Source organism: Oenanthe melanoleuca, unplaced genomic scaffold (genome assembly GCF_029582105.1).
Source record: "Oenanthe melanoleuca isolate GR-GAL-2019-014 unplaced genomic scaffold, OMel1.0 S001, whole genome shotgun sequence".
NCBI lineage: Eukaryota > Metazoa > Chordata > Aves > Passeriformes > Muscicapidae > Oenanthe > Oenanthe melanoleuca.
This window is the reverse complement of record NW_026612650.1, coordinates 8,278,273-8,291,063: the sequence shown is the minus strand read 5'-3', so window position 1 is coordinate 8,291,063 and position 12,791 is coordinate 8,278,273. Positions and strand designations below refer to the sequence as shown.

At 48.1% G+C, this 12,791-nt stretch overlaps 1 protein-coding gene across 1 annotated transcript; it reads left to right on the top strand.

The window, feature by feature from the left end:
• Positions 1-1,970: 1,970 nt before the first annotated feature.
• LOC130266023 (spermatogenesis-associated protein 16-like) lies at positions 1,971-12,380 on the top strand. The gene is given in 9 exon segments (XM_056515351.1): positions 1,971-2,030; positions 4,331-4,411; positions 5,694-5,806; positions 6,483-6,614; positions 7,133-7,217; positions 7,716-7,855; positions 8,735-8,889; positions 9,131-9,247; positions 12,208-12,380. Coding segments are annotated over 9 exon segments (1,056 nt in total).
• The last annotated feature ends 411 nt before the right edge of the window (positions 12,381-12,791 follow it).

Here is a 12,791-nt window from a genome sequence, read left to right as displayed (position 1 = left end):
AAGCAAACAGCAACAGGGACAGGAAACAGAATCAGAGACCCAGTGACCCAGAACTGCTGGAGTCAGTGAGTCAGGGGTCTCTGAATTCTTCAGAGAGAAATCAGAGTGCAGGGATTGAATTAAAGCCTGTGGATGGATTGAAGTATATTAAGCCACTCACACATAAGGCTGAGGTGTAAGTTTAAGTTTTAGGATAAGTAAGTGAGTCAGTAAGTTTTAGTATGAGCTCTAATGCTTTTAGTAAGTAAAAGGTTTAAATACCAAAGTAGGTCTAGTAGACCTAACCTTCTAGTGAAGGTTAAAAGCATACTAGTGTTTTCAGTGGAGGCTCCAGGAAGATAGTTTTAGAGTTGGTGCTTTTTGTGATCGCTTTTCTGCTTTTCCTGCCATTGCTTTTCTTTTTGCTTTTGCTCACCGTCATCAGCCAACACCCAAGAAGATAAAAGCTGCTGCAGCAACATCAGCTTCCCGGGACCCTGACAAGAGCAGCTCCTACTTCTGTTTGGGACTTTATTCCAAAACTTAGCATGGACTTTGATGTCTGTGACTGTGCCTTCTGAGACTAATGTGCTTCTGCAATAAATAACCTTTTAACAGTTATTAGCTGCTTTGCTCATTTGCTTCCTTTACCAACTCCCAGCAGCACCGATCCTGGTGCCCTCCCGAGGAGCTGCAGCAGAGGGAGCTGGGGAGGCAGGGATGAGCAAAACCCAGAGTGGTAGATGAGATGTATCAGAAACTCGGCAGCTGTAGCTGGGACCTGAAAATTTCCATGAAATGAGCATCCTTCTCCTGAAGCTACTTGGCTGAACAGACAGAATTCCAGGACGAACAGGCAGCCAACAAGAGATGGAAACATGGCAAGCTGCAAAGCAGGGATTTTAAAACCTTGCCCTAGGATGTAGGGATGATGCCAGAAGCAGAGCTCCCAGGGTTTTGAGAGCTGCTGGGAAGAGCAGAGGAAGCACAAGGAGCTGCTCCAGGAATAGAGAGTTCCTGCTGAGCGAGTCACAGCCATCCTGGAGGTCTGGCACTGTTTATTCAACAGGCAAAGCACTGCCCAGCACAAAAAATGAGCAATACCAAACAACACAACCTCTGGCTGCTCTGAAGAGATAAAAAATACAGAAAGTCCCTCTCCTCAGAATGGTAGCTCATCTCAGGCTGTTATCAGTCCCTCTGGGGCTGGAAAATGCCCCAGGCCAGGCCCAGTGGGCCACAGGTGCAAGCTCCTGGTGCTACCCCCAGGTCCCCACTCCAGAGCAGGTTCAAATAATTCCAGGAAAAAAGGAAAAAAATTCTCCAGGGAAATTCTCTGCTTCAGTCAGTCAAAAACTAACTAAAACCAGCAGAGAGCTCTGTCCCACTGTCCACCACAGCACAGGAGACAACGCAATGAAACTCTGATCTCGGTGTTTTGAAAACAGACATTCTGCTGCTCTCCTTTCCCCCCTTCCAATGTCAAAGTGAGCCTTAAAGTTACAAAACTTATTTCTGGGCTACAAACGGGGATAGAATTCAACATCACAAAGTCACTCCAGGACAACTTTTAAATGCCTGCCCCCCAGCATGTACACACCTGTGACACAGCGCCTGAGGGCTCTGTGCATGGGGCTGGGTGAGTGGGGACATACCCAGGGATGGGACACACAGGGTGCGTGACTGCAGAGGACACAGGTTGGTTTGTCACCATGTTCCTGCTTCAGTCAGTCAAAAACTAACTAAAACCAGCAGAGAGCTCTGTCCTGCTACCCACCACAGGACATAGTACAGGAAACAAAGCAATGGAACTCCGTTCTCTGTGTTTTGAAAGCAACCGCCTCAGGCATTCCATTGCTCCCCCCTTTCAGTGTCAAAGCCAGGTTAAAGTTACAAAACTTATTTCTGGGCTATAAATGGGGATAGAATTCAACATCACAAAGTCACTCCAGGACAACTTTTAAAGGCCTTTTAAAGTCCAGCCAGCTGCCATGGGCAGGCATATCTTCAACATCGTCAACCAGAGCAAGCTGCTCAAAGCCCCGTCCAAGGTGCCTCTCGATGAGGGCTCTGGGCTCAGAACACCAAATGCACTGCAGGTCTCATTCAAATGAAGAAAGGCCTAATGAGTCGCTACTTTCCCAGCCTCCCGTCAGGTCTTCACGACTGTACAGCTAACTAGAGAGGTGTGAGGAGTGCAGATAAGGATTGCAGTGCCCACTTTGAAGAGGTGATAACAGCGTTCTGCAGCTGACACTGACCCAGGGTATCCTAAGGAGACCGTGCCCAGTGGAAAACAGTTCCTCGAGGCCCAGCACAGGATGGACAACTCTGCCCATCACCTCCACACCGCGGCCCTTCCTCTCAGTGCCCACCTGGCCCTGCCTCACTTTCTGTGACAGGAGACTTCTGCACTGAATTCTGCAATGACATTCCAGCTCCTTTGCACCAGCTTCCACCTCCTCTCACTCTAGATCTGCCTGCAAATAGGCACAGAAGGGTTTCTGCTAATTATAAAACAGAGAAGATAATAATTTAAAATAATAACAACTAGAATGGATGCCTGCCAAAAAAAACCACACCTATAACCAAACCAAACAAATAAAAAAATCACAAACCAAAGTTACCACCAACCCCCATAGTGGAACATGATAAATAATAAAACACAACAAATGACTCCCACATCCGCCATGGCCTCTGCAGACGGTGCCTGCTGGTGCCTGCCTTCTGGTGCTGCAGAGGGCCAGATCAGCCTGGTGCTCTGCCCAGGTACCCCTCCCAGCCCCAGGGGTCCCAGCCCCTCCCAAAATGCTGCATTAAGTTCTGACTCTGCACTAAGAGATACAAGAATAAAACAGAAAGCTGATACAGAATCTTGCAAAATCCCACCCAGGAATATTTGGTTATAAAATCACAAGTATTAACAGAAGCTGAGAAAATTAGCAAGGTTAGAAAATAAACTTCAAGCACTTGGACTAGAAGAGCTCAGGCAAGAAATGTAATTGGAATGAACCCTCTCTTTCTAACACATGAACAATGCCATCAAATGTCAAAATCAGTGAAAGAGGGACCCCCAGCAGCAAAGGCTTCCCACACAGCAATGACACAGAACAGGGCAGGGGAAGCAGCTGCCAAAGTTATAACTTCTCCATTGCAATGAAGCATTTATTTTAATTTTACTGTAGCCACTATTAAGAAAGTGAAGCAAAGCACGAGCCCAGCCCATTGCCAGCCCCCGCACCTGAACCCCAGCCGGGGAAGGAGGGGCTGGTTTGGGGCTTTGGAGGCTCTTGAGTGTCCCGGGGCAGCTGGACCTGGAGCCATCCCTGCCCTGCCAGCGGCACCTGCAGAGCAGGAGTGGTGCCCGGGGAGCCCGGGGTGCTGGGAAGGGCTGGGGGGGCAGGAAGCAGTGGGGCTGGGCCAGGGACTCCCCAGCTGCCCTGGATGGGGAACTGGGACCTGGCAACTGCCAGAAGGGCTGATGGAGCCCCGGCAGGTGGGTGGGGAAGGGGCAGCTCCCCCTGACCCGGGCCCAGAGGGGGCCGTGGGGGTCGGGGCTGTCCCGTGGGGAATGGTTCCCTTTGGGAGCAACAAGGCATTCCCAGGGACTGCTCTGGAGCTGGCCTGGCAGGGAGCAGGGGCTCCTCGCCATGCCAGGCACGGCCACATCTCCCATCACTGCGGGCACTAATGAGGGAGCAGCTTCTTCTTGCATTGCCAGCACCCCAGTTTATAGCCCAGAGACCTTAAGGGGCCTCTCCCAGTCCCCTCCCAGGTGATTCCTGGTGGCCCAGAGGAGCCCACAGGTAGGATCAGAGGGGCTGGAGCACCCCTGCTATGGGAAAGGCTGCGAGAGCTGGGACCACTCTGCCTGAAGAAGGCTCAGGAGAGACCTTAGAGCTCCTTCCAGGCCCTGAAGGGACTCAGAGAGAGTGGGGGAAGGACTTGGTGCAAGGACCTGCAGGGACAGCACAAGGGGGAATGGCTTCCAACTGACAAAGGGCAGGGCTCCACTGGATATTGGGAAGAAATTCCTCCCTGGAGGAGGAATGGTGAGGAGGGCAGAGAGGCACATGTTGCCCACAGCAAACAGAGGTTGCCCTGGAAGTGTTCAAGGCCGGGCTGGATGGGGCTCTGAACCACTTCCCTTCTGGTGTTCTGATCAAGTGGGACACTTTCCTGCAGGTTGCTCATTCTATTTTCTAACTCTGGGGTTGAAAGGTGTCCCAAGGAGGGGAGAAAGGGCTGAGGTGGAATTCCTGAGCTGGGGTAGGCTGGGAAAACATTTGGGATCAAGGTCCTCAGGGGCAGCTGTGCAATCCTGAGTGTGCTCATCCCTGTGTTCTTCCAGGAGGCCCAGCAGCTTGGACTGAGCCAGCAGTTCCCTTCCCACATATTTCCTCAACAGGAACCTTCCTCAGTAGCCCCTGAGGTGAGTGCAGCTGTGATGATCTGGCTCAGGACTGTTCTGAAATGGGACTCAGGGAAGAGAACTGCAGGAACCCTGCAAGTTCTTGGCCATGGCTCTCCTGTCCATCCCTGAGTGGGGTTCATTTCTCTGTGCCTGATTTCTGGATCCGCATTTTACCCCAAAAGAGACTTCTTTCCTCTGCTCCATCAGTTTAACAACTTTGACAGTGAACAGGAATAAATAGAAAAGGAACCTGATCTCTGATGCTGCTATTTAATTTCATTATAATCACAGTAATATGTCCTAAGCACAAGCAGTGTGCTCAGAGTAGAATTAGATTTCATATGTTTAAGCAGATTTTGAAACTGGTTCTCCATGATTGAGCACCTATTCTTGTCAGGCTCAGAGGAGGCATCTCAGATGGTACTTTGGGATAGGACAGAATGCTCGCCTTCCTCTTAGCAGGATAAAGCAGAGGAGGAACATTAGAACTCCACTCTGGACTATGAAAAGTCATTTTTGTACTTTTCTCCAAGATCTTATCTGTATTAATGTGTGGAGGAAATTGAAGTCCCCATAGCATTAAAAAAAATACTCCTCTCTAATCTGAGCTCTTATCAGCAACAAATGCCCTCTCAGTAACTGGGGAGTTTTCATTCTGCCCCAGCTAATGTTTTGTCTTCCCTCTGAGTCCAACACCTGCAGCCAAGCATTTGTAACCTTGGAAAAGGAACAAACTGCACTTTTTTAAGCAGTGTTCTGCCAAACTTCATTCGAAATTATTTGTCAAATATTAGGGTTTTCCAGTTCACAAACAAATATCCTATTCCTATTTTTTTCTACAATACTGAAATAATTTTTTAAGCAATAAATATTATAGCAGTCAGTGAGTAAAATGATAAAGTGTAACCCTTTTAAAGTGCTTTTTTGCACCCTGTATTCTGAAATGAGCTATGGTACAGGTCACTTAAGAAGAAAGGAGGAATTGTCTCTTCCTAAGAGGAAAGGCTGGTGAATGGACATACCATGAAAATGGATGATGGAATTAATCCCTGAGATTGCAGACAGAGGGATTGGGACATCCCAGAATTGTAGCAGCAGTCTCTAAATCCAGCTCCCCTCAGAAACAAAAAACCCAGAACATCCCTGAAGAACCCTCTGTACTGATTTTTGTAATGCTGACTTTAGTTAAAGCCAGTCTATTAGACTTCAATTTTCTCCACTGATCACTCACCAAAAGCATTTCCACCCAGCAAATGGTGTATTCTAATATTTGGAAATCATGGTTTTGTTTCATGTGCAGGTTTGCGGTAAAGGCTTTGCTACACAGGATCCCTTGAAGTGCTCTCCAGATGATCTTTCCAGGCTTGCCAGCTGGATCGAGTCAAAGCTCGTCATCTGCTACTTAAAACTGGGGCCTGGCCTTTGCTTTGCATCGTTCACACAGGTGAGGGGAAATAGGGATTAGATTCACTGCTAAGGCTGAAATCCAAAAGGAAACAAAGACTAGGAATAAAGGCTGTGCAGGAAGAACCAGTCTAATAGTGAGAAAATAGGAATCAAGAAACAAACACACCTTACACATGACACTGGTGTTTAGACTGGACTAATGGCATCTGTTGAAGGCTCTGACACACAGGCCAAGGTTCATCCACTTCACACCTGTGCCTTGTACATATTTCAGAATATCTCAGGTTCACCTTCTGATCCATTCCAGATGCACAGTGCTTCCAGGGAGATGGGCCAGACACCTGCTGCTCCTGTTTGGGGAGCAGGGGATTAACAAGAGCTTGTGCTGTAGCAGTTTTTCTTATGGTACCTACATGCCAAAGGCAAGAGAGAATATTACCCCTGGAATATTTTTTCTAGAGCAATACACTAATAAAATTGCATTTAGGATAAAAACCACAATGAAATGAACCTTTAGGTAATATTTTAATAATATTTTCTTCATTGATCACAGCTGGAGAGAGGGAGGCCAAGAGAGAGAGTTCACCTGGCATTTGAGATGGTGCACTGAGCTGTAGAGCAGAAGTGCATATGGTGTCTGCCTCGGTCACTGCTTGATTCTTAGGAGCTTTAAGGATGTAAGAAATCCCAGTCTAACCTTGTCCATCCCTCTTGTCTCCCCAGGGTGCATCATTCAGAACCCCTCTCACTTCTGCAATCACCTACGCCAAGCCGCCTGCTTTCAGTGCCTGCACAGATACTTGGAGGCTGCCAGGTCCTTCTGCTGCCACAGGGCTCCTCTGCATCTCTTTCCTTGCAGCTTTCCTTACAGCTCTCAGCACTGACACATCATCTAGGAGCCAGGCTTTTGCACTGGCTTTGTGTGTGTGACCTAAATGATACCCGGAGCTGCTTAGGGCAGGGAGTTTGGGAGCTAAACGTGTGTTTGCTGATGCTTATCTAAAAGCTGGACAAAGACTGGGAGTTCTGTGCAACCTTTGGTATAAAGCTCACCTGACACTCCTTGAACAGGACCTCCCTCCCTTCAGCCCGGCCACAGAGCCCCTTCTTTGCCTGCACGCTCACAGAATTCACAGAATTCACAGAATCACAAGGTTGGAAGAGAACTCCAAGATCATCAAGTCCAACCCATGCCCTAACACTCCAACTAGACCATGGCACCAAGTGCCACATCCAGTCTTTCTTTAAACACATGCAGGGATGGTGACTCCACCACCTCCCTGGGCAGACAATTCCAGTACCTGATGACTCCTCTCTCTGCTGTGTCCTCAGAAGCGCCACGGTGGCACAGTGTCTGTATGTCCTGGCCGAAGGAGCGGGGCTGGAGACCAGTGACCTCCTCCAGCTGTAGTGGCAGGTGAGAGCTGCCAGCCTGGGCAGGAGCCACAGGGTGGGCCAAGCTGGGAGGGACCCCAGAGACCAGCTCCTGGCCATGCACAAGGCCATTGCCAGGAGTCACACCTGTGCCAACTGCTCCTGGAGCTCTGTCAGGCTTGAAGCTGTGACCACTTCCCCAGGGAGCCATTCAAGTGCCCAACCACATTCTGTTCCTCATTCTCTAATTCCACATTCTCTTCTGAGAATCTGTTCCTAATACCCAACCTAAACCTCCCCTGACACAGCAATTCTGGATACAGCTGCTGAAGGTATTTTTTTGTTAAGTCTTCCTGATGTGACTTTCAGAGAGCACAGAATCACTTTTTCTCTCCATCTGAATGACAGTTCCCCTGGTCCCTGTCTCCTCCTTGAAGATGGAGGCTCATGGAGTCTCCATCCAAACTGCCTGGTTGTTTTGTTTGGGTTTTTTTAGCCTCTACCCAACATTAAATGTATCATTTCTTTGCCCTTTTTTTAGGCTATGACTGAAGAAGACCTCAGTGGAGAAATTTCTTTTTCTGTTCTGTACACACCTTTTGAGAAAGAGGACAAGGCTGACAAAATAAAGGAGGCCAACAAAACTTTTGCTGAGAGGCACCCTGAAGACGTGCAGCACATATAACAGCAGCTTTCAGCTGCCCTTAAGCACTGTGGACTGTGTTTGTGCAGCTGAATTCAAGAGAGTTGGAGAGAGCTGGAGAGTTTGAGCTGCTTGGCCTTCAGACACTTCCACACTGTCGGGGCTCTGGCTGTGTTGCATGAATATGAGAGACTCTGACTTTAAGAAAACTGCATAATTCTGTACTGTTCGGAGAGAATACTGACAGTGAGCCATTCATAAAGGAGATACAAAGTAATAACAATGAGCGGATGAGAAAGACTTAGAGCAGCAACAGTAGGGGGCTGAGAAGGTACATTAAAGTAGCAAGCAAGAAGGTAGACATGCAGAGAAAATATAGTAAAGTAGCAAATAGGTAGAAGAGACGTGACTGACTTAGGGTGGTAGATTGCTTGAGCCAAGAGGTAGAGAAATTACCGTAAAAGCGCGTGCAACCAATCAATAAATAACAAGTAGTATATGGACAATGCTCACTAACCAATGATATGTTTGCTGGACTCACGTGTTGCAACAATGTCTAAAGTATAAAAGAAGCACTGTACATCTAATAAACGGATTAGACTTCCATCATATTGATGTGTGAGTCTTTTCTCATCTTGCCATGAAGATTCTTCCCTAACTACGGCTCTGACACCACACTGCTGTGGGGAATTGGGCAGAATGTGCTTTATCTCAGGCATCAGCAAAATTGAAGCTGTTGATGCAAAAGGCTGCAGAGGCCTAAGATTCAAAGCCCAGTGAGAGCTGGATGTGTTGAGTTTGTGTTTTGGCAAGGTTTCTGGAGACCATTTCACTCCTTCTTAAACTTTCCTTATTCTTCTCCCAAAAAGTAACTTCTCTTACACCTGAAAAGAAATATGACAGTGGAGATAATTTACTTTTCCCTATGCAGATCTGCATGGAATTCACCTTTTGCCAGAGACAGCTGTATTTCATCCTGGCCAGCAGTACTTACTCACTCTGGGCTTCAGAAACAAAGAGTTTGGAAAAACCTTGGAAAAGTTTGTAACTCAAAAGCTGCCAATCTTTCCAGGTGTGCCAACTTGCTTAAGAAGCGGCCTGGCTCAGGGGTGATCCCCACAGTCCTTGCTAAAGGAGCGGTTGAGGGGTGTCTGGGGACCCATTTCTGTCAGTGCCAGCAGCCCCAGTGGCCCAGACAGCTCTTCCCATCCCCTTCACTCCTCCTGCAGCTCAGCCAGCATCCTGCCAGGCCCCCTAAAGAAAATGGAGGTGAATAAACACAGCCTCTGTGGTTCTGTGATTTCACTTCCTAGGCCAGAAAATAACTTTCAGTCCCAGCATGGAGGAAGAAGCAGAACCACTTTGGCAGAGCACTGGGAAAAGGATCATGGCAGCCGTGGCTTTTATAGGAAGCACCAAGATCAAGGTGAGTATCCTGTTCCTGTTTTGGTAGGAGGTGTGTGGGAAGGATGTGGGATTTTGGGGAGTAATTCCTGCTGCACTGGTTATTCCACTGCCCAGAAATGCTCAGAGAATTGCATTAGGAACAGCGCTCCAGTGGGTTTAAATTCCTTTGCAAAGGAGTCTTAATGACTTAACAGTGACCACAGTTTCTTGAAAGTCCCTCTGCATGCAATTTCCTCCAATCTTTATGGCCCTTTATTTTACCCCTACTTCACATAACCCCCAACACAGTTACTCTATTTCATACCCATAGCAGACTGCACCTCCCACCCAGAGCTCCATCAAGAGTTAATTACTGCTACTTGAAGCATTTCTAGTGATTAGAAATGAGATCTGGATCCCTATGTGAAGTAACCTTCCCATCTGTTACACAGGCCAGGTGATGGTGGTTACCTCTGCTCCATCCTTTCTGCCATAATGGACACAGCTTTTAGCACCAGAGACAATAATGTGACAATTAGCACAGAGGTCAACAATCAAATTTGCACATAGACTGTTTCCATGCAATTCTTAACTTATTCTCCTGAAAAAAGAAATGTGAGCTAGAGGTCTGGGGAAGCTCGGGTTTCTTTCCTTCTGGAGGGCAGCTGCTGGAGCAGCCAGAACTTGTGCACTGAGCACAGGGAAAGGTGTGCAGGGCTCGGCCAAAAGCATCCACACAGAGGGGAGGGAAGAGGAGTGGATGGAGGGCGGACACCCTGAGGAAACACGACTGCTCCTTTGCAGTGCTTTCCTGAAGCCCTTTGCTCTTGGCTTTGGAGGATCAAAAGCCTCAGTTCTTGGTGTGCAGAGTAATGCAAATGGCAGCTTTTGGAAAGGGAGGATCTGTTCCTGATGGGGGCATTCATTCCCTACAAGCACAAACAGAGTGTGGGTTGTGTTGCCTACTACTGAGGCTAGTGCCTTGTCTTGATTCGGCACCACTGAGTTGCCTGTGATTGAGGCTAGTGCGACCTGGTTAGGAGCGAGACCACGGCACACTTACACCCTTGCCGGACAGATCACACATCACACCAATATGGTGAATGGTGGTGAATAAATTGCACTTTATTTCCCGTGGACACCCGCTTTATATAACCGCGGTGTGCCCATGCCACTCCCTTTGTGGTTCTGTAACTTGGCAACGCTATGGAGAGGGAGGGGCCTTGCCTCCTCGTACACCCGAGATCTTCCAAGCGGTTGTGGCTAACTGCAGGGTTGCATATTGGAAATACTATAAAATCCTGGTCTTTCTGAAAGCCCCAGAAAAAAAGATATTTTAAAATTTTTTGACCCTTGAGCCCTCCCCTCCTCAGTTCTCTCTTTGCTTTTGGAGGTGAGATTCCTCTATTGCAACTACTGCAGTCTGAAAAGAGTAACAGGGAGAGAAAAAAAACTTTGAAATCAGGCAGGTTTTGCATTTCCCTCTTGTGTAAATGAATTTGGAGGGACAGAATCACAGTTCAAGCAGAGATAAGCAGAGAGGTCTGGTTTCCAGGACACAGGGAAAACAAACTCATCCTGTCAGAGATAAGAGCAGAGTGCTGGCTTGGGATTGCCAGATTTACCATCTTTTCATGTCCCTTCTGACATTCAAATATTTTTGCTGAAACACAAGTACATTTCCAGAAACCCCAGCACCACAGAAGGCAGCAGCCAGCTGACCTTTTTGCCAAGGAGGCTGGCACAGCCCCATGGTTTAGGCAAGGGCTACACTGGTGCCACCCCCACAACAGCAAGGACAGGGAGCTGGGATGAACCAGAGGCCTGTGGGTTCATAACCAGCCCCAGGGAGCTGCCATGGACAGGAGGAAAAGCCCAGGAGAGAAAAGAGAACAAACAGCTGCCAGGCCCATTTCTATTGTCAGGGGAAACATCTTCCCTTTCCCTTCAGTTTTCAGAGCATTCAGTGATCCCAGCGAGGCTGAACCTCTGCCCCAAGGAACAGGTGATAGTGCCAGATCTACCTGGGAACAGAGATGGGCACAGTGCCAGACCTGCTCTGCTGCTGGGGACTGTCCTCTCTTTATGGCCCTGACTGAGATTGGGCCACTTTGGTTTCCTTTAAAGTATTCCACACAAGAAGCTACAAACATGATTCCATCTTACTTCCATCACACATAAGCTAAATTAAAATGGCCAAAGATCAGCTACCCACTCAAGCACTATGACTTACTTGGAGAGGGAAAAATAATATATTTGGGTTTTAACAGAACAAACATTTCTTTCTGCTGCCCTCTTCCTCCTTTGTGGATACAAAGGGGCAATCCAGCTTCCTGTTCTACTCAGGCTGCTTTTGACCAAACCAGCTCAGTGCTAAACCCAAGCTCATTAAACCATGGCAACACTTAAGAGGAGTCGCTGCCGCCCCCTTGGTTTTGCAGCCACGCAGCCTGGATTCACTACATCATTTATACACTCATGACTCTGGCTAAGATGGGAAGGCAATGCTGGAACATGCTTCAAGCCTGCCATGTTCCTGCCTGCCTGGAGGCCAGAGACCACCTCTGCAGGCATCAGTTCCTCCAGGGTCTGTCTTGGAAACCGTGGGTTGGCTTGTCTGCACCCAAATCATGAGCTAACAGCTACATGCTGTCCTCAGCCCATCCCTGAGACTGGAAAAACCATCCAAGAAAGTCAGGTGCTGTTCAATGGTGGTAGAAAAGCCATTTCTAAAGGAGAAAACTGCGTCTGTGTTTGTTATCTGCTGTCTCCTCTTTCCATCTATCATCAGGACATCTTTATTTTCCTAGCGCTACCAGAGAGTTTGTGGCAAGGAAATGTTTTAGTTGTGTCTCTGAAGCCCAGCAGCATGGCCTGAAATGGTCACACTGCTAAGAGCAGGACCAGCACAAACACAGATAAGAAGGCTTGAGGCACAGAACACCAAGGTCAGCAAGTTCCCTGTGTTTCCCTTCTCACCTTCTCTCTTTTCCTGGGCAAACAGGACAAGCATGCCTGTGTGCTGGGGCCATTGAGCAGTTCCACCACACCACCCTGCTCAGCCACCTGCAGAGAGGGGAGCAATAGGCCCAAGTGATGACCCAGGCGATGGCTGAGCTGACAACTGTTCCCTACCTGCAGAGAGTCTCTCAGGAGAAAGGGAAACACAACAAATAGGAGGGGAACAGGAGAAAGTGAAACAAACACAACAGGAGTGTTATAAATGAGCGCAATGGGCCATAAAAGATCGAATAACAATTTAAAAGATTTATTGGTTACAGAAAGCAAAAGCAAAATCAGCGCTGGGCGACAGAGGAGTCCTTGCTCCACTACCTGCCGCACCCCACCCCCCTTAGTTTGTTCCTTTTCAGCTGTTCAGATTTCGGGTTACGTGCTCCTCCTCTAGTAGTTCTGCGCATGTTCCTCCAGTTGCTAGGGGGTCTTTTTCTGCCTTCTGGTGGTCGGGGGATGAGGGTGAGTAGTCTTCCTCAGCCACTGACTCCTTTCTTGGCACTTAAAACAATATGTGATTATGCAAGCAAAGCAGAACACATTCTGGCTTTTACTTTAAGGCCTATTAAGCAAGCA